Below are 20,672 nucleotides of genomic sequence, written 5' to 3' on the forward strand. Positions count from 1 at the left end.
CCTTGAGTATGAAACATCCTCTAACCTGCAGTTTGAAACAACCACTAACCTCCAGTATGAAACAATCCCCAATATGCAGTATTAAACAAGCACTAACGTGAGGTATGAAACAACCACTAACATTCAGTATGAAACAACCACTAACCTCCAGTAGGAAACATCCTCTAACCTCCAGTATGAATCAACCACTAACCAGTTTGAAACAACCTCTAACCTGAAGTAAGTAACAACCACTAACCTCCTGTATGAAACAACCACCAATATGCAGTATGAAACAACCACTAACCTCCAGTATAACACATCCACCAATATTCAATATGAAACAACCTCTAACCTGCAGTATGAAACAACCACTAACTTGCAGTATGAAACAACCACTAACCTGCAGTATGAAACAACCTCTAACCTGCAGTTTGAAACAACCACTAACTTGCAGTATGAAAAAACCACTAACCTGCAGTATGAAAAAACCACTAACCTGCAGTATGAAACTACCACTATCCTGAAGAAAGAAACTACCTCTAACCTGCAGTATGAAACAAACTCTAACCTGAAGAAAGAAACAACCTCTAACCTGCAGTATTTAACAACCACTAACCTGCAGTATGAAACAACCTCTAACCTGCAGTATTTAACAACCACTAACCTGCAGTATTTAACAACCACTAACCTGCAGTATGAAAAAACCACTAACCTGCAGTATGAAACTACCACTATCCTGAAGAAAGAAACTACCTCTAACCTGCAGTATGAAACTACCACTAACCTGAAGAAAGAAACAACCTCTAACCTGCAGTATTTAACAACCACTAACCTGCAGTATGAAACAACCTCTAACCTGCAGTATGAAACTACCACTAACCTGCAGTATGAAACAACCTCTAACCTGCAGTATGAAACAACCTCTAACCTGCAGTATTTAACAACCACTAACCTGCAGTATGAAACAACCTCTAACCTGCAGTATGAAACAACCACTAACCTGCAGTATGAAACAACCACTAACCTGCAGTATGAAACAACCACTAACCTGCAGTATGAAACAACCTCTAACCTGCAGTATGAAACAACCACTAACCTGCAGTATGAAACTACCACTAACCTGCAGTATGAAACAACCTCTAACCTGCAGTATGAAACAACCACTAACCTGCAGTATGAAACAACCACTAACCTGCAGTATGAAACAACCTCTAACCTGCAGTATGAAACAACCACTAACCTGCAGTATGAAACTACCACTAACCTGCAGTATGAAACAACCTCTAACCTCCAGTATGAAACAACCACTAACCTGAAGAAAGAAACAACCAATAACCTGCACTAAACAACCACTAACCTGCACTATGAAACAACCACTAACCTTGAGTATGAAACATCCTCTAACCTGCAGTTTGAAACAACCACTAACCTCCAGTATGAAACAATCCCCAATATGCAGTATTAAACAAGCACTAACGTGAGGTATGAAACAACCACTAACATTCAGTATGAAACAACCACTAACCTCCAGTAGGAAACATCCTCTAACCTCCAGTATGAATCAACCACTAACCAGTTTGAAACAACCTCTAACCTGAAGTAAGTAACAACCACTAACCTCCTGTATGAAACAACCACCAATATGCAGTATGAAACAACCACTAACCTCCAGTATAACACATCCACCAATATTCAATATGAAACAACCACTAACCTCCAGTATGAACCAACCACTAAACTGCAGTATGAAACAACCACCAACATTCAGTATAAAACAACCTCTAACATGAAGTATGAAACATCCACCAATATGCAGTATGAAACAACCACTAACGTGCAGTATGAATCCACCACTAACCTGCAGTATGAAACAACCACTAACCTCCAGTGTGAAACAACCACTAACATTCAGTATGGTTTCTTGGTTTCTTTGCTAGTCTGTTGTGTGATGCAGTTGGGCCAATATCTACATTATATTACTATTTGTATTTAAACTTTATTTATGGTTTATTGGAAATGAATTAGTTGATTGATTAGTTGACAAATAGCAATTAATAGGTTTGTTTGGGATTGTTCATGTTTTATACTATCAAGAATTGAGCTGAAACATTCATGTTTGATAACTTGTGAAATCGGGATCAATCCCAACACTGGAAGTGGCCTATTAAGGCACAAAGCCTTGTCAATTAATGTTCCTCATATTTGTGAAATACCTCAACATGGTCAAGTGTCAATCAATACATGCCACTTTCAGTCCTCCTCAGCCTGTTACTATCTCCCACCAAAGGCTCCGCCTGCTCTCTGCAAGGATATTGCCTTTCTCGTAAGTGAAAGTATTTAAATGTTGAGGGCAGGAGCCGCTGTATTCTGAAGTAAACCGGACCACAAGAAACACACGTGTGGGAAGTTGACATTGGAGCCGCGCTATATCGACCATCTAACAGCGTTTCTTTGAGGCAAACATCACCAGTGGCTACAAATACATAGAACTATACATTTTGCTACCATTTTTAATTCATATCTATGCAAGATTCAATGTTTTTAAATTATTGAATGGACATGCATCTCCTTACTGTCGCGCGTAAAATATGCATACAAATAGGCTAATCTCCATGCGCGTAATAATTCCATCCCGCCAGTGCATATGGATGTATTACAATTCCACGAAAGCAACCGGGATATACATTATCTCTACTAAGCAACATCAAAGAAGACCTTGAATTCTGCAGAGGAGGGATGACTGACACGAGAGGGAATTGACCTACTTGTGGAATAACAGTGGTCGTTTGATCACAGTGCGATTTCTATCCCTGGGATTTATAATTCTGGATGGCCCCCTGAACGTCTTTAAATCGTCCTGGAACGTTTTATTGTGAATACTGTCAATGAGTGAATGTGAATCCTACCTGGAACATTGGACCGAACCTTCAGTTGTTTCTGGATCTCCATCGTCGGGCTATCAATTTATAAGCTGTAACAGAAGGGAGATAAAATCCAAGCTGAAATTCCCGCTGGGAAGGACTGTTATTTCCCAGAGAACTCATGTGGAATTGGAATAGTGGAATTCATGAAGAAATATTTGACTTATTTCAATATGAGGCTTAGAACATCGAGATTAGGCTACCTGTGAGTTATTATAGTACTGAACTGTTAAGATTTAAGGAATTGGCTATATAGGCCTATACATTTACTTGACATATTTGGAAATGTATATGAAACATAAATATTATTCTTTTTTTCTTTTTTATGTTTCAGGTTACTTCAGTTCTTAGCGCTGTGTTTTTACACACAGGTACGAACTTGCATGCATTTTTATGAAGTTTGCAGAGCAATGGGCATACAATAATATTTCATAGCCCCTTAAAAAGATTTCAGTCCATCAATGCGACTAATTATACCCATTTACAAGCGTTTTTATTCTTATTGATATTAATCCAATTCGTTTGCATATCTGCAGTAAATGTGTAATAACAATGAAAACATTTTATTACGAGCCCTAAGCAGTTGGCAACAAGTCAAACATCTTGAAAAGACGTAAACGCGAGCCTAAAAGGTAATTGTTAAAACATATGGGGATGGCGTATGGCTGAATTGAAAAATAATCGTTAAGGGATATAGCTAAGGGAGATGGGGGTGAAAGATCATTCGTGGTAAAACAACCTATCATAGGCATGTCATCTCGAGTGAGGACAGCGGACTCGCTGCGTGCATCTCCCCAAACACTCACCGTACAAGGGCACTTTTTCTCTTCTGAAAGCCATGTGCCCGCAATTCCCTTTGAAATGCCTATAGCCTAACTCCATATGAAAAGCATATGATTGGTGTTCATTGAAATATATAAATATGTTTTAGTTGGAAAATAACTTGATCTGCTTCTCAGTCCCACTCCCCACCTCCTAATTTCAAGCACCATGTGAACGAGCAGTGCCGGTTGTCTGACCGAATGAGCCGCCGGTTGATTCGGACCTACCAGCTCTACAGCCGGACCAGCGGCAAACATGTCCAGGTTCTGGGCAATAAGAAAGTGAATGCCATGGGCGACGACGGAGCTGTGCACGGTAAGAAAAAAATAAATCACGCCTAGAATGAAACGGGAGCCTTCAAGTAGGCCTAGGTATTTTCGTAATAACTGTAGGATTTAACAGGCCTAGGCCTATTCCAGATTTTGAAATGACCTGTCTACTTATGGACACCTCAATTTACAAGTCATGTAGGCCTATTGGAGAAGAAAAGTAGGTATATTATGAAAGTGTTACCATTTAAAAAGCAAACAGTTCTATTTAGCATGAAGAAGTCTAGGTTTGAGTAAGCGGCGGGAGGGAGAGAATACTTTCGAAATGGATTCTACAGTATTGTTCTGGACTGGGATTCTCGGGAGAAACCCACTCAGAATATCTGGTAAACACATCAGAACTCGTCTTACTTTCTACCTTCTTAACAGTTACTGAGTAGCTTACCCTCTCAGAAGCGGTTGAAAGAAAGAAATATAACTTGCAATTTTCATAACCTTGAGACGCCCTATTTTTTACCCAAAGTCTTTTGAGGCGAATGTGTTTTTGTTTAATTCTGTCCCCCACTGGTCTTTGATGGACACATGTCAATGAATATTCAAATACCGAAATATTTCAATGTTATAAATATACAGTAGCTCTCTCAAGTCCATCCTTTGAACAAAAAATACATTCATTCATATCTGCTTAAACATACCCCCAAAAAGTACGACATTTTTACATTAGATTTAGTGGTTTAAAATATCAGTGACTGATTGACATTTGCCACGAGAATTACAAAAATGTGATAAATGTCATTGATAAAACAGAATTGTTTTAACTCACTTATCCAGAGGGGTGCTGAATGGCCCTTACAGACAATGCATTGTTTTTGGAAGGGTTTGGGTCAACTGCATTTCTGCCAAGTGGAATAATTAGCACAACATTTCTCACTTCATCTCACTTCAACTTCATCGCACTGTTTCATCCACATGAAGTTAACACGTTGTATTTCTCAACAGTGGTGGTCTAGACCTATTCATAGGACTCCTGTGCACTATTTGAAAAAAAGTGCTATCTAGACCCTTAAAAGGTTATTCGGCTGTCCCCATAGGAGAACCCTTTGAAGAACCCTTTTTGGTTGCAGATTGAATCCTTTCGGGTTCCATGTAGAACCCTTTCTACAGAGGTTTCTAGATGGAACCCAAAATGGTTCTACCTGAAACCAAAAGGGCTTATCCTATAGGGACAGATAAAGAAACATTTTTTTCTTAGAGTATAGCCTATGGACAAAGTGTACAATATAGACAGCTGTTTTGATTAAATCTATGTGAGGTTGGGAATTTTTTCTCCCCACAAGGAAAAAATTGTCTGAAATTTAAAGGGAGCAAATTCCTGTCACCAAAGTATTTTTTTTGGTCTGTCTAGCCATCTTTCCACCACAACCATCCATTTCTCCCTATGCCTGCTGCCTGCTTTTTGGAGTGTCATTTAATGAGGAATTTTCATTGCTTTACAACTCAAAGTATGACTCGGTTAATAAAGAGCGGTGAAGTCAGCATCTTCATTTTATCCCCTCTTTTCTCTCTCTGCTCTTCTTTCTTCATCTCCCTCTCCCTCAAACACACACACACACACACCTCGCCTTGGCTCGAGCGTGCATGTCCTAAGTGGGTGTCACTCTTGTAGCAGGCCCAAATCTGACCACTGCTCGGTGCTTTTGTGGCTGTGTCGCTGACCGCTATGTTCTCTCACTCCCTTGTTCCTCCTTCCTCCCCATCATCTAAGTGGAGCGTAGCGCGGCATTTTATAGCCGTTCAATGACAATGGCTCAGTGCGAAGTCAAAGCCACTTGCTACTATTCTAAAAGACTATAGTGTTTTTTGCCAATGTTTCGAATTTAATTTATGTTTGAATGTTTTGCCATATACAATACTTTTCTCCCCGCTGCATGCAAGGTTGATGCCATGATAACGAGTAGTAGAACTCTGCTAAAGTCATTATAATATAATACATAACTTAAGGTTATTAGATCGAGGTTAAATGTAGTCCTCTGAACCAGTCATTGCAATAACTTCACACCCTTTCTGATGTCATCACGTCAATACTACTGGGCCGGCATAGTCTCACAGTCTTCAAGTTCAATTCAGTCTCAAATGATACCGCTATTGGATTATTTTTCACAAGGGTTTTAGCTCAAAGTTACAAATGCATGCATATCGTGTTCACAAAATAGAATAACCTCATAAGCTTGAGAATCATTGTGCATTGTATCTGAGCTGAATAAAGTTAAGAATATGATGTGTTTTATGTTTTTCTAGCCAAACTTGTGGTGGAGACGGACACGTTTGGTAGTCGTATTCGGATCAAAGGAGCAAAGACTGGCTACTACATCTGCATGAACAAGACGGGGAAATTGATTGGCAAGGTAAATATTAGATTTATTTATTAATCCTTTATTTAGGGAAGTCACATTGAAATGTACATCTCTTTTCATGTGAGCCCTGAAGGTCAGTTGAGTTCAATAAGTTCTGTCATCATTTTGACTGTGACCATGAATACAAAGTTTCAGGGAAAAGTTATGTCTGTCCTGTGTAAGGCTCTTCACTTGAGTTATGACCAGAAAAGCCCTTGTAGGGAGTTGGACATGATTTGGAAAGAAACTTGAAGGATTGATAGGACATTTACTTGTCAAAACAATATTTTAACATCCTCAGAGACTGACCCCCTAAATCATTCGGTCATTCTGTCTCTCACCCCCCCCCCCCCCCCCCTCTCTCTCACCAACAGCGGAAGGGTCGCGGCAAAGACTGCATCTTCACAGAGATCGTTCTGGAGAACAACTACACTGCTCTCCAGAACGCTAAATATGAGGGCTGGTACATGGCCTTCACACGCAAAGGAAGGCCCCGCAAGGCCTCCAGGACCAAGCAACACCAGAGGGAGGCCCACTTCATGAAACGCCAGCCCAGGGGCCACCTCCTGGGTGTCACCCAGCCCTTTGATGCCCTCCCCCTCCCTGTGGTCCCCTTCCACCCTCGGAGGACTAAACATACCCATCACCACAGCTCAGGGGCCCACTGAGGAAAGAACAGACGAAGAAGAAGAGAAAGCATAGGGAGGGAGGGGAACACACCAAACAAAAATACCACTACCACATTTCTGCTCCTTGCAAGGTCTCCTTTTGTTATGTTTTGTACTGGATTGTGTCTAAAACAATAACTAGGCTATCTAATCTGCTACGTCAGACCAAGGTTTATTTGTAGGAAAGCGTTTTTATAACCAGAGGACGATTTTAGTGCTCAAGCCCTCGATGAGATTTGAATGAATGAAAGAAAGGACATCGTGGGCTTAGTGATAACCCTACTCAGCTATAAAGAGAGGATGTTATGAGAGAGAAATAATGAATACACATTACATGGCAGCTATCTTTGGATCATCATGTGGTTGCATCAACTAATTAACAGTGAATACATGTAAAACACATTATTTTGCATTTAGGAGGCCATTTTCGTTCATTTTCGTTAGTCTGTTTTCTACATATATGAATATATTTTTAATTGGAAGATTTGTAAAATACTTTTAAATGATGGAGATATTTATTGTAGAGTGTATATTAAAATCACAAAATAATTTTGAGTCAATGCGCCGTTTCTAACCATTTGTCTAGCTGGGTCACTTTGGGGTCCCAAAGGTTCTAACGTTGCCTAAAAAACTGGAGACCCAGATAACTGAGGGGCAATATCTGTGTCAGGCTACTGCAATTCAATGTGCTCAGCGAGTGAGACTTGGGCCTGAATAGCTGGGGCTATGCATTAAAAGCAGATGAGGTCAGCCCACAATTTTGTTTCGAGACAAAGGTTACCACCATGTAGTTGCATTTCTCACGATCACACACCGTAACCCTGTGATCAAATGGGCCCTTTGTGGCCCTCATATAAAAGGACATGTTATACAATAGTGGGTTCGAATAATAACACGAGGAGGGGTCAGTTATCAAAAAGAAGCTAGTCTCACAGGAAGGAGGGAGGGAAGGAGGAAGAGAAAGAGCACCAGGGCTCAGTGTGGCAAAATGTGGCACCGGCTGAAAGAGGGGGAATGGCTGGGAAGAGGCATTCGGGAATGAAAGGACGTGGCAGAAAGAAAACCTCCTCTCTTTCCCAGGAGCAACTGAGCATGACCGGCAGAGGCCAAATGACAGGGGGAAGAAGACCCAGTCGGCCTGGCCACACAACAGAATCGGATGACGGGGAAGAAGACCCGGTAGGCCTGGCTGCACCACAGAATCAGATGACGGCGAAGAAGACCCGGTCAGCCTGGCTGCACAACATAATCAGAGCAGTCCCTCTCTCTCTCTATTCCCTTCCTCTCTCTTTCTCACTGTTTGAAGTCTGGATGTCCTATTGGTTGTTTGCTAAAGGTTGGATTCAAAATATGAGGAATGGTTTTTCAGTATAGCTAAGCGCCAAGCGCCGCCAGCTTTGAGGACTTGCAAACAAATGAACAACTAAAAGCTGTGATCAAAAAGGTTCAATAAATCTGACAGGATAAAAACCCAGAACTTTTAGTGTTATTATTGTTACTCCTATTGAGAAATGAATGGCTATCCTCATGGCTCAATGGCTACTAGGACACATCATGCACTTTAATTGAAGCATTATCCTGCTCTGCCAAATGACAAAAGACAGCAGTGTACGCAAATCACCCTCCAAATGGTCGTTTAATTCCGTGTCCAATATTTTATTTGGACAACACAAAGTCAAAGCAATCCAACAGCCACTCTTGATTTGAGAAATTAGATGAGAAGTATTTTCTCAGATCTTATGCTTTGGTTGGATCTGGTTCCCAAATCCCATGACACATCTCCTCCCCTTTAGGAAGTATGCAAAGCACAATAGTGAGTGACCTGTGGTTTAGTCGCCGTGTATAGCCCTTGTACTGCTCACTTGGTTAGGCACATAGAGTCCCAGAAATGCAAGGAATCACCACTAGGTTAGAGGAATCTATATTTAAATGGAATTGTTCCTTTTTTGCAGCATTGTTTTCTTTTCATGCAGCATCTATGTTTCGTTTTGAACTGCTCTAGGTAAGCTGCTATACAATAACACATTGTGGTAAAAAGTCAATCAGTAAAACTTCACTTTTCATTTCATTCAATCAAACTTTGATGGTCAAACCTCAGTCATATTAGCTTATTTAGATATAATGTCTTGTTACTCAAATCCCTAGAGTTTGATGGTCAAAGTTAGCAAGCATTCAGTCAGATAACGTTTCTCATTGTGGCTCGCCGTGGTACTCGATTTACAAAAGAGACTACAACCTTTTTCCACTTTGCAGTAATTCAGTACTACTGTCATGCAAGAACCTATATTTACAAAGAAGCATACGACTTGTTCACTTCCCAGTAATATAGTGCTTCTGTCATCCAAGCTCCATACCTATCCTTGGCTATCCCCAGTCTTGGGGTTTGCAAGAGGATTTGTTGGAGGACTCTGGGCCAGTAAAGTCACCCCCTGGAGGACAGGGCCAGGCTCAGGGGACCAGTAAGACCTGCTAGTACTGGCTAGCTCGGCCATAATGGCTTTCAGGGTGGCCTACTCTGGGCTGCACAATCATGAGCATAAGGGTATTCAGTTAACACAAATGGGACGTGCTTGTAAGGGCGACCCCGTCGAGAACAGAGTGTGTGTGTTTGTGTGTGTGGAAAGAATAGGGAAAAGGCATTGTGTGTTAAAGTGGTTTACAAGGGAAGGAGACCAAGAATTGTGGGAGGGGGATGGACTCTCTGCGTTTGGAGTATTTTAACAACTAATAGTTTGCATAGTTAAGGGAAAGGAGAGACGTAGAGACAGTTGTTAACAATGTTATGGAATTGTATTCATCTTCAAAGGACAACATCACGTATTAAACCCAATAAGTGTTCGTATCTCGACAACAACGATTCAGAACTTTTTACAGAACAGCAGTGACATTTCTCAAATGTATCTTTTTGACAGAACACTTGTAAGTGTTTTATCAAAAACTAACAAGTTTAAACAAGTAACTATGTTTGTAATTCAGTGTCTCAATTCCACAACCCCCCGCCCCGATCGCAATAAACACAATGGAAAGTATGGACAAGGCACTGCGCAAAATTTTTCCAATATATTCTCCAATATTTACATTGAGAACCAGAAATCAGAGTAGAAAACATACAGGATACTGCATCACCAATGCAAATCAAAAACGACTTGTTTGAGTGACATCCCCTCAGATCCACACTGGGACTTCATTGAGTTTTGCAGTCGACGTCCCCTTCATTGGTTCCCTTCAGTTTCTTTACCTCCCGGAGTAGCTCGTGCTCAAGCGTTAATATCTCCTTGGGCTTCTTGTACTTGAAAGGAAAGACAGAATAGGTAATTACCTCTACAGAAACCCCTTTCCCTTCCATGTACATCCTGTAGTGTAATGTTTGGCCTGAAGTGGGATAACACAGAGGCTCCTTATTCCCTATATAGTGCACTACTTTCGACCAGAGTCGGGCTCAAAAGTAGTGCACTATATAGGGAATAGGGTGCCAATTTTAACAAACACAAGGAATAAGAAATCGAAATAGTACAGAGAAACAGATTATGATAGGTATACACATAAAGTAACGGTCAATCTCTTCATCAGATACTTAGTAGGCTATCCTAATGTTTGTTCTAAGTAATTCAATGATTCCCTTGAGTTTATAGGCGTGTTCTGATACAAGTGAGATGAATACAAAAATATAGTTTCAATCTAGTCTCCAGTATCACCTTATAGTTTAGCCTCAAGTTTGCCTATCAGTCTCTGTATATTGGATATAAGACTTGCAGTGTAAAATCATCCAAGGTGGGATTTGAGAAGTACTGTAGTTGGTTTGTTTGTTGTTGTTGTTGTCAGGAGTACTTACACTGACAATTAACGTGTTATTGGCGTGGGTGAAGTTGAGCGCGGAACTATCCAATGGCAGCTGGCTTCGGTTCAGATCAGGAACATTAAACTTCTTGTAGTACCTGCAAAGGATAACACACCGCAGTGAGAAAAGGGTTTCTTGAAAGCAAGAGATCAATATTTTTGTCAACAGTGCCACCTATAGGAGAGCCAGCCTCACTTACATATGCAGAACTGTAACAAGCACTGACAAAGAAAATAAAGGAAAATATAGGAGGCCTTCTCCATTGTGAAGATGTTACAACTGTATAAATTATATAGACTTTGAATGTGGCATTACTTTTCAGGGACCTGTAGTTAACGATGTCTGAAGTGATATAGGCCTAGCAGTTTATCAGTAGATTTCTAAGGAGGGGAAACATATCAACTGTATGCTTAACTATTAAAGCATTTTGGCATGAGAGTGGAATAGAGGATTCGGATGTTACTTTTTGTTATTTGTTCGTAAGATGCAGCATCGTTGATCAGGCTCCACTGAAATGTTGTAGACCTCTTTGGGGTACGGAAGGTTCCGGACTCTCCACAGGAAACTGGTCTTTGTGTCTTTGCGCATAAATACAGGCTGAGGAAATACAACAGAGCATTGTACTGTTAAATGCATACTGTTTATTGACGATTAATTTAAAAGTGAAATGATGAAAATTAAGTTAATTCCACGATCGTAAAAGCATTAGTTGACACATTTGGATGAGTACTGTTGGTGATAGTGAACTAGAATCAATTAGCAATTTAGATCATGGCCTGAAATATAACAGATGTAAATATTGTATAATACAACTCACGTTTGAACAGTTTTCCTTGATAACATCTGATTCCAAACAGGGTACAGTAGATGGGACTGGCTCTCCGACTTCTATCTCCCATGGTCCCTGTCCCTTCAAGGTGCTTTTTGAACGCCACTTTCGTACTGCAAAGTAAGAATACATGTAAGTAACAACAGCTGAGAGTGGAAATAATATAATGCACAGGAAGCAATGTAGCTAATGCAGGATACTTTTTTAGAAGATGTTGTCTAATCTGAAACAAGTTTACCAATGAGCTCATCTGTTGTCAAGTCATATTCTTCTGCCATTTCTTTCCCATCTGTAAAGAGATAGTGTATCTTCCTTATCCCTGGAAAGAGGTTTGCAAAGCACCAATAGAAATGCATTTAAATGTGAACTAGCTAGCGTTCATCTTTGCTAAACAGATTTGCTAGGCAGAGTGAAGGTTAGTGTTAGTTAGCAGCTAATGCTAGCGAGCTTATAATTGACACTGAAGTCTTACTAGATGAATGCAAGGGTAAATGTTGTGATACAAAACACAATACTGATGATAACTTGTCTACATCTCTCTGTTTCACTCACCATCGTGTATTAAAGCGGTTTTCGTGGATGCTTTTAGGAGAGCTGACCAGCTCTGCACAGCCATATTGCAAAAAACGGACACTTCCTAAAACATCACGTGTAGCCACGGCAACGGAGGTCATCGTGAAACGTATAATTCATTTTCCTTTTTTTAAACTCCATAATCTGTCAAAAACATGTTTACATTTACTCAATAAATAATACATACTTTTTTACAATATTTTCTCGAAAAATATGTAACTTTGTCGTGCAAGAACAAAAAATAGGTCTATAACGAACCGGAAGTTAAATTATTTTTTAAACCATCTGCATTGTCACATTGGTTTGTGTTTTGGTCGTCCAAAGGGGTAAAACATGTATTTTCAAGAGTTTATCGACCAATGATGGTAAATTAGGTTAATAAATATATAACGTAACATATTTCAGTGGAGTGAGTGAATCCCAGCTGTTCAAAACAGTTAAATGGCCGTTGTTGTTTGCTTGCTAGCTAACTTAGCTAGTCAGCTAAAGTTAGCTAGCTAGCCAGTGTCAGCTGTCACATTCTGTTCTATATTTTTCAGGGCTCCCCTTTCCCTGGCGAAATGTCTGCCTACGGAATTATGAAAGCTTTCCCCAAAGTGAAGAGAGCAGGGGCACGTGAGGAAAAGGATGCCCCCGCAGCAAAGAGGAAGTCTGATGAAACTGTACCTGTTACAGGTGTGGGCCGTGTTTGAGAGCATCAAATTCGTAATGCATTTTGTGCAGATTGTGACTGATTGACAGATCTACAAGTAATAATGACTTTATAACGGTAGATCAGTCAGCAGTCGACGTTGAACAAGCCCTGTGTGTGTAAAACTACTTTTTCACAATCCCATTTCAGGGAGTGCTTTCCAGGGCGTCACCTTACAGATATTACCAGCCGAAATTGGGAACGTCAGATCTTCCAGAGACAGATTGTCCAGAATGGAGGCCACACAGAGTTATCTCTGTCACCCATGTAGCAATGGATGACAGTATGGACTGTAACAGGGCTCTCAGGCTGCTCAAAGTGGACAGGCTGCCCTCTGGAGTTTATCTGTTGAAGTGCACCTGGCTTAGCACCTGCATCAGTGAGCAGAGACTGCTGGATACAGCAGACTACAGCCTACTCAACCCAGACAAAGACATGGAAACTACAAAGGACGGCGTCAAAGAAGACGTGCTCAACAGTATCCCACTCCCAGCTACACAGGACATGAAGCAGCCGATTTCTGATGAAACAAAACCAGATGAGTCAACAGAGACTGTAGGTTGACGACCACATAACCATTAACCACAACCCTGTCACTGCATGATGGCTTCTTCTGGCCCTAATCATACACTTCATTACTTCATGTATCCATAGGTCCAAGACACTAAAGATTACTTCAAAGACGAATATGGCATCTCCCAGAGCGATTTGGAGGCTCTGATCAGTGGCTTGCTCCCCAAGGACGAGACCCCCAGTACCGCCACTGCCCCCTCAGACCCCCAACAGAAGCCTCTCAGGGAAGTGGGTGTGTGCCCAGTCCTCCCAGTCCAAGGTTGACAACCACAACAAGCACATCACAGATAAACTGGAGGTGCTGGCCAAGGCCTACACGCTCCAGGGGGACAGATGGAGAGTGCTGGGCTACTCCAAAGCCGTCAACGCCCTCAAGAGCTACCACAAGCCAATCACATCCTATGAGGTAGGTTATTTAGTCCCATATCTGCATAGTTGGTGATTATGGTCGGCCATTTTGTATTTGTGTCAGCATAATTCATTCCTGTCTCTCTATTCGCACTATTGCAAACATTGTGAAATGTGGCTGATAGGTTGGTTGGTTGGTTTACGCAATTGCATCCCTGTTATTGACAAGATGGATGCGTAAATCGTGTATTGATGGATGCATAAATTGATTGCTGCTGGTTCAATTTCAGGTGGCCTGAAAGGAGTCCTTAAAGGCCCAGTGCAGTAAAAATTCTGTTTTACTGTGTTTTGTATCATATTGTACAACAGCCGATGAAGCCATTGAGGAAATGCTTCCTTTTAAATCAATGAAAGCTGCGTGTTGCGTCAAGCTCAAGAATCACGTTCATTCTATCTTGTGAATTGAAATAGTTGATTATTGTTGCATATGGCCTCAGCTATACACTGATGGTTATTTACATAGATTTCTGAAGTCACGAAGCTGCTACTACTAGCTAGCTAGCTACATTGACTGTCTAGCAACTTGTAAAATTAGAGGATAATTTAGTACAACCACTAGTACCTGCAAAAAACTGGGCCAAAGCTATTGTACTTATGCATAATCAATTAATATGTATATTACAGTAGGAAAAATAGAATACAGACACTCTGCTCCTCTCCGCTCTCAAAACAACGTGCTCTGTGTAGCAAGTAAAACGTCACATTGACGAGATGCTGATGGAAAAGCAACTTGACGTGTATAGTGGAGTTAAAGAGTTAAAGTGTGACAATGTGATCAATGTTATTTCCTGATAGTTGCTTCACTTGTTGAAAACACAATCTACATAGGACCTTCTAATCAGCATGTTTTGCATGGTTTGACAAGTTTTTTTTTAATAAGGTTGTGCTGCTGAGTACCGGCGGGCGAGGCCTGGAGGAGGGTAGTGCCCCCCGTTTGAACTTAGAGATTTTTGTGTTTTTTAACACCTAAGACTGCCATTTCTTGCAATATAAATACAAAAATGATAACAATTAAAGTAAGAAAATAAAATATGCTGGCACAGCTTCTCTCTTCCATTCTTTGGGGAAAAACCTGGGTGGAGTTTCAGCTTGGTAAATTAGTTAGTAGACCAGTAACAGAGTTCCAAACCTAGTTTTCTGTTTTCCCTCCCCACTGTGACAGTCCTTGCTAAATTCTTGCTTCAGAAAATTTGTTTTTTGCTTAAAAGCAATTTTTGTTTATTTTTGACCATTTGAATGGAAAACTATTACAGTAAGGTACATCATTTTTATCCAGAAAGATTTGATATTAGTATAAAAATGGCTGCAGTGGGCCTTTTAACTCCATGTAATTGACTAAACCATGCCTAATTTCAGGAGGCCTGTAAGATCCAGGGCATTGGCAAGAAGATGGCTGACAAGGTCATGGAGATCATGGAGAGTGGCACCTCTGTAAGATAGATCACTTGGGAGAGGCAGTGCCAGTACTGGAGATGTTCACCAATATCTGGGGGGCAGGGGCTCAAGACTGCCCAGCTTTGGTACACACAGGTTAGATGTGTCTCTCTGTCTGTGTGTGTCTCTCTTTCTCGCTCTCTGATTTTGCATGCAACACTGCTATGCCTGTGTAAGATTTGTTATTTTTGTATTGTGGAGTGTGCAGTTATTTTAGTGTTTGATAGTGACACAAATCGATTTGACATGAGCTAAAAAATATATATTTTCCATCTTAGGGGTTCCGCACTTTGTAGGACATCCGCACCAAGGCCAATCTGAACCACAACCAAATAATTGGACTCAAACACTACGACGACTTTCTGGACCGGATGCCCAGAGAAGAGGCAGCCGCCATTGAAAAAACGGTAACACATCTCCCTCTTATTGTCTCAAGCACCCACATTAAAGGTCAATCAATGTTGAAATGTAACCTTCTAACATTATATTAGTTATAGACTAAACAGACCTCTTCTTCCTACTTCATCTAGTGGGGTTAAGAGAGTTTCTTTAGAAAAGTGTCTCCAGTCCAGTACTCTAACCCCCTTGCGAACAAGAGATCTTGTGAGGTGAAATGCTACGGGACCTCAAAGCCAAGTTCAGATGTTTTAAGTTTGCCTTGGCCCCTAAGCAGACTGTCAGTCCAGTCCTCCTGACCTGGTCTGTGTGTGATGGAGAAAGCAGACATCCCACTCTCTGTCAGAGTCCTGCCGGCCGCATCCCAACTCACTCTTAGAAACTTGGCGCATCATATGTCAGCAGATACCAGGGCTGTGTTTCATTCCAGAAAGGTGTTTCCTCCCCCCCTGCCTTCGTTCACTCCCTTTCATGGATCTGAGATAACTGGGTGGGTGTAAAGCAAGAACTCATCTAGATTACGCCCATAAAGATAGAGGACTCCTCATGGATATAACCCGTTTTAGCATGGACATTGCCATTGAGGGCTTCCACCACTTTAAAGTAGTCAACTGCGTGAGGAGTCCTGTGAGTTGGGAGCAATCAGCCAATGAAGAAGAAGAAAATGAACTACTTTAAAATGGAGATAGCTCCATGCTGTCGCATGTATGCTCTATGATTCCGCCTTATTGCTTTCATCTGTCCAGTCCTATCAGATCTGCGAAGGGGAGGGAACATAATCCTGGAATGAAACGCGACCCTGGTAACTGGGAGCACCGGGTACAAAGCCAGTTGTTTTCATATAGTATGACTTGGATTTCCCTGTTGCTTTCATGGCTGCCAGATATAAAGTGCAGATTAGAAAGATGACTATAGCATGTGTCCTTTTGACTTGTGGCTTGTCAAGATAATATGTAGTGTCGTCAAAATGTATCTGGCTTGCTTGAATACGGCTAATGCTTACCTGTTGACCGGCAAGCCATTATGAAAATACACCATTTTCTTTTCTAATTTCAAGTAGGTAATATAAATACAACTTGAGGACTTGTCTTGAAGATTCAACACGTGTACATGTTATTTTGAGTCCAAATATGAATGAGAAACAAACCAAACTTTCTGTTATAATGAAGGCCCCTGAGAGAACATTACTGGGGAAAACTTTGAAACATAGTCTAGAACCCATAACCATTCATTATAAATATACAAAGTGGTCCTCCCCACCACTGGTCTGGGATCCAAGCTGAATTGTTCTTTTTCACAGTTGTTTTTTAACTGAGCCAATAGTGAAACACAATTGTGTATCAGAAAAACAATAGGGAAACAGGGATTCAATTTGGATTCCCAGGCTACCCCACCCCACTGCAGATTTGACTGTATTTCAAACAAACAAAATGTCCCTGTCCTGTTGTAAATGTATAGGTAAGAGAGCCCCCACCATATATTGTATCCCAAACAGTAACATTTTTCACTGTATGTGAAACAAAGTTAATTCAGTGTGGTCTAGAGTTGGGCGATTATATGCTTAAATTGAATATTGTGATATTTGACATTGATGATATATCATGATGTGCAAGACTATACTCTAATTGAGCTTTACAAATCAAAACTGTGCCGTTTTATCAGTTAGGCTGTATCAATATGTTGAAAATGTAGTCTAAATGAATGAATTAAGCCTTCTTTTTTTTTGCCATACAATGAATATTTAATGAGAATGTGACTACAATATCGTAAATAAGCACAAAAATGGCCCAGTCTGGAATGAATCAGTCATTAACCCTTTACACTTGTGGGAATTGGCCTATATGGATAGGGCTCAATTGAAATGCTTCTTACAGAAGAAATATGAAAACCACATGCATAACCATGGTAGCAATTGAAAGGGAACAGTTTGGAGTTAATGGGAAAATGATTAGACCAAAGGTGAGCACACAACATTTTACCTGACACAAGACTGAATCCAAATGTAACGCTGTTGATTTTATGTGCATTTTACATTTACCGCATTTGTTGATAACGAAATCTGACAATACTCTGGATACATTCTGTAACATGATAACAGTATTCCTGAAAAATGTGAGGTAGGTGCAACATAAGACAAAACAATTACAAGGGTTTGAGTGAGAGGACTAACTGGTGTCTCCAAGTTGCCACACGCCTATCCAAAGTGTGCACAGTTCCTAAGCAATTTCAATGCATTTTATGACTCAAAGAAGTCTTCAACTATAAGGTACTTTTTTTTTACCGCTCCTAGCTGTAACATTGAGAAACTAGAGCATGCACACTTGTAGTTGTTTCGTTTTAAACACAACCCTGCATCCCCGCCATCACACAATTACTGTTGCTGTTTACACAATCCCAAAACAGTCTATTATAAATCACAATCTGGGTCAGGTGGGCATGATTTGAAAGCTTGTTCTATTGGCAACATGACTAGCTAAGTTATAAGTTAGGCTTTCACCAGGTCATTCAGAGAAACGGATTGTAATTTTGGAAAGGAGTCATTACATTTACATTTAAGTCATTTAGCAGACGCTCTTATCCAGAGCGACTTACAAATTGGAAAGTTCATACATATTCATCCTGGTCCCCCCGTGGGAATTGAACCCACAACCCTGGCGTTGCAAGCGCCATGCTCTACCAACTGAGCCACACGGGACCTTTTGAAAGATGAGTGCATTCAGGTGGCAAATTATCTTCAGAATAAACAAACAGGCTCATTCTGTTCAGAACAACTCAGGGTATGATGCCATGTCACCTTGTAACTGTACATCAAACATAGTGATCATAAACGCTGACACTGTATAAGACGTGAATTTTATGATATGGAGATGTGAAGTGCACATTTGGACTCACGGGTGTTTGGCTTGCTTGTGTGACATCAAAGTAGTATTTATTATAATAATCCTCATCGTCTCATCTTTCAAAATACATAGTCCTCTTAACTTACAGCATTTCCCTCACTAAGAGAACGAAAAAAATTGCAAATGTTGCCCAAGTACTGGGAGAGATGGAGGCAAATTCTTAACGCACGCGGTGCTCAGGTTCAGAACGGCTGTCAGTCCAAACCCATACAGCACTGTGAAGCGCATAGCCTGAGCTCTGATGTCATGTATAGTTACTGTACAGCTACTACGTCCCAATTTAGGCACTTATTAGTGCCCAAATCTGCCATTTTCAACAACTATACGGGTACAGGTACGAGTGTAAAGGGCTACCAACTCAAAACAATTGTTGGATATCGCAAACTGTAACTTTGTTCCTCTCAAGTTGTACATGTACGGTATCTATATGTGAAGGAGGCAGCCCTGTTATTCCATGACAAATGGTAACATATCCCTGTCCTTTTCTACTGTATAGGTGAAGGAGGCAGCTCAGTTCCTGGACTCTGGCCTGTTAGCCATGGCCTGTGGTTCGTACCGCCGGGGGAAGGACACGTTTGGAGATGTTGACGTCCTCATCTCTCACCCAGACGGGAAGTCCCACCGGGGTGTCTTTAGCAAAGTGTTACAGAGCCTCCACCAGAGCGGTAGGAGGGCACGTCCAAATACAGGACATTTGATTTATTAACTGTCGGTGAATTCCCAACCAATTATAGCTACATTAATAGTTTTTTTTCTCTCTTGTATTGACAATTCATCTTCTTTCAACATGATATTATTAATCATGTATTTTTTAATTTAAAGTATTTAATAGTGGGATAAGCTGAGAGCTGGATCATAATTCACTAGGCATGATCGTTTGTGTTTTCTGTTTCAAAACATTTTGCTACGGTGTGCTCTAATGAATGCGACCCGGTTCTTGTTCTTTAAAAAAAAATATATTCAGGCTTCCTGACGGACGACCTAGTGAGCCATGAGGAGAGTGGCGAGCAGAAGAAGTACATGGGTGTGTGTCATCTGCCAGGACCTGGCCGGCTCCACCGCCGCCTCTACATCATCGTGGTGCCCTACGGCGAGTACGCCTGCTCCCTCATGTACTTCACCGGCTCGGCACATTTTAACCGCTCTATGAGGGCATTGGCCAAGACAAAACGCATGAGCCTATCAGAACACTCATTGAAGAGCGACGTGTTGAGACAAGGAAGTTTGAAGGTGTATGGGGGGACACCACTACCCACGCTCACTGAGAAGGATATCTTCACCCATCTGGGAATACCTTTCAGGGAACCTCAGGAAAGAGACTGGTGACTGGCGATGTTGATGTTTTTAACACTGGTGGTATGAGGCGATGGTTAAGTTATATATTTTTACATATTTTTATGATGATGGTGATAGTGGTGAGGTGAAGATCATGCTTATGTATGCAGATTTCAGACAGTGTCATATCAACATGTCAACTGTGATTTTAGACTTGAATTGTATGCTATTTTACAGAAGGAAAAACACTTAAGATGCATGGTGACTGCTTGGTATGTTTTTATGAAGATAATGGTGATTACAGAAATATTAAACACTACTTTTAACAAACACTTAGGTAATCCTTGTTTTTAATCACTTTGTTGTTTATTATTGGTTTATTACTATAAAGAATTGAATATTAAACCTCTGTTCTTTTTTATTAATGCCTGTCCTCGCTCTCAAATATTATTGGCTGAGGTAAGAGCCAGCTGGCTCTTTTTGCTCCACCATAGGTCAGCCTGCAAAGTGAGTGGTGGTGAGCAACGCAACTCAACACCCATCACGTTGAGCACATGGAACAAAAGTTCTGATCGAGTACACCACACCCAGTCCGAGCAAGAGTCCCCATTTGAAGGAACCAATGAGCGGATTTGATGATGCTGAGCTGCGGGGCACTGGTTTATGGCCATTGACATTAACGGGCAAAAGCGGTGAGGGA

At 40.9% G+C, this 20,672-nt stretch overlaps 2 protein-coding genes and 1 pseudogene across 4 annotated transcripts; 2 read left to right on the forward strand and 1 right to left on the reverse strand.

Moving 5' to 3' along the window:
* Window positions 1-2,449: 2,449 nt before the first annotated feature.
* On the forward strand, window positions 2,450-7,620 carry LOC120032924 (fibroblast growth factor 8b-like). Its single transcript, XM_038979190.1, has 5 exons — window positions 2,450-3,108; window positions 3,238-3,274; window positions 3,863-4,040; window positions 6,293-6,399; window positions 6,762-7,620. The coding sequence occupies exons 1-5, from the start codon at window positions 3,050-3,052 to the stop codon at window positions 7,053-7,055; spliced, it is 675 nt and encodes a 224-aa protein (XP_038835118.1). The 5' UTR covers window positions 2,450-3,049; the 3' UTR covers window positions 7,056-7,620.
* A 2,466-nt stretch (window positions 7,621-10,086) lies between these two features.
* On the reverse strand, window positions 10,087-12,353 carry LOC120032835 (protein DPCD-like). 3 transcript variants are annotated; one of them, XM_038979039.1, is made up of 6 exons: window positions 12,275-12,347; window positions 11,961-12,011; window positions 11,711-11,835; window positions 11,357-11,490; window positions 10,888-10,990; window positions 10,087-10,344 (listed from the first exon to the last, which is right to left on the reverse strand). In XM_038979039.1, exons 1-6 carry the CDS (start codon window positions 12,336-12,338, stop codon window positions 10,240-10,242), a joined length of 582 nt encoding a protein of 193 aa, XP_038834967.1. In that variant the 5' UTR covers window positions 12,339-12,347; the 3' UTR covers window positions 10,087-10,239. The 3 variants fall into 3 exon arrangements, with proteins under 3 accessions (XP_038834967.1, XP_038834966.1, XP_038834968.1); XM_038979038.1 differs by having other exon boundaries at window positions 11,961-12,041; window positions 12,275-12,338; XM_038979040.1 differs by lacking the exon at window positions 11,961-12,011 and having other exon boundaries at window positions 12,275-12,353.
* A 484-nt stretch (window positions 12,354-12,837) lies between these two features.
* Window positions 12,838-20,304, forward strand: LOC120032911 (annotated as a pseudogene).
* Window positions 20,305-20,672: the final 368 nt, after the last annotated feature.

The sequence above is a fragment of the Salvelinus namaycush genome, chromosome 39 (assembly GCF_016432855.1).
Source record: "Salvelinus namaycush isolate Seneca chromosome 39, SaNama_1.0, whole genome shotgun sequence".
Taxonomy (NCBI): domain Eukaryota; kingdom Metazoa; phylum Chordata; class Actinopteri; order Salmoniformes; family Salmonidae; genus Salvelinus; species Salvelinus namaycush.

Bases quoted from the DNA above. Each gene is read 5' to 3' on its own strand.
- LOC120032835 (XM_038979038.1), bottom strand. From the start codon at position 12,338: ATGGCTGTGCAGAGCTGGTCAGCTCTCCTAAAAGCATCCACGAAAACC. The intron at 10,991-11,356 runs GTAACATCCGAA...TATCCTTTGCAG, and splicing joins TTACGAACAAATAACAAAAA to GTACTACAAGAAGTTTAATG. The intron at 10,345-10,887 runs GTAAGTACTCCT...TTTCCTTTCAAG, and splicing joins ATAACACGTTAATTGTCAGT to TACAAGAAGCCCAAGGAGAT.
- LOC120032924 (XM_038979190.1), top strand. From the start codon at position 3,050: ATGAAGAAATATTTGACTTATTTCAATATGAGGCTTAGAACATCGAGA. The intron at 4,041-6,292 runs GTAAGAAAAAAA...ATGTTTTTCTAG, and splicing joins CGACGACGGAGCTGTGCACG to CCAAACTTGTGGTGGAGACG. The intron at 6,400-6,761 runs GTAAATATTAGA...TCTCACCAACAG, and splicing joins CGGGGAAATTGATTGGCAAG to CGGAAGGGTCGCGGCAAAGA.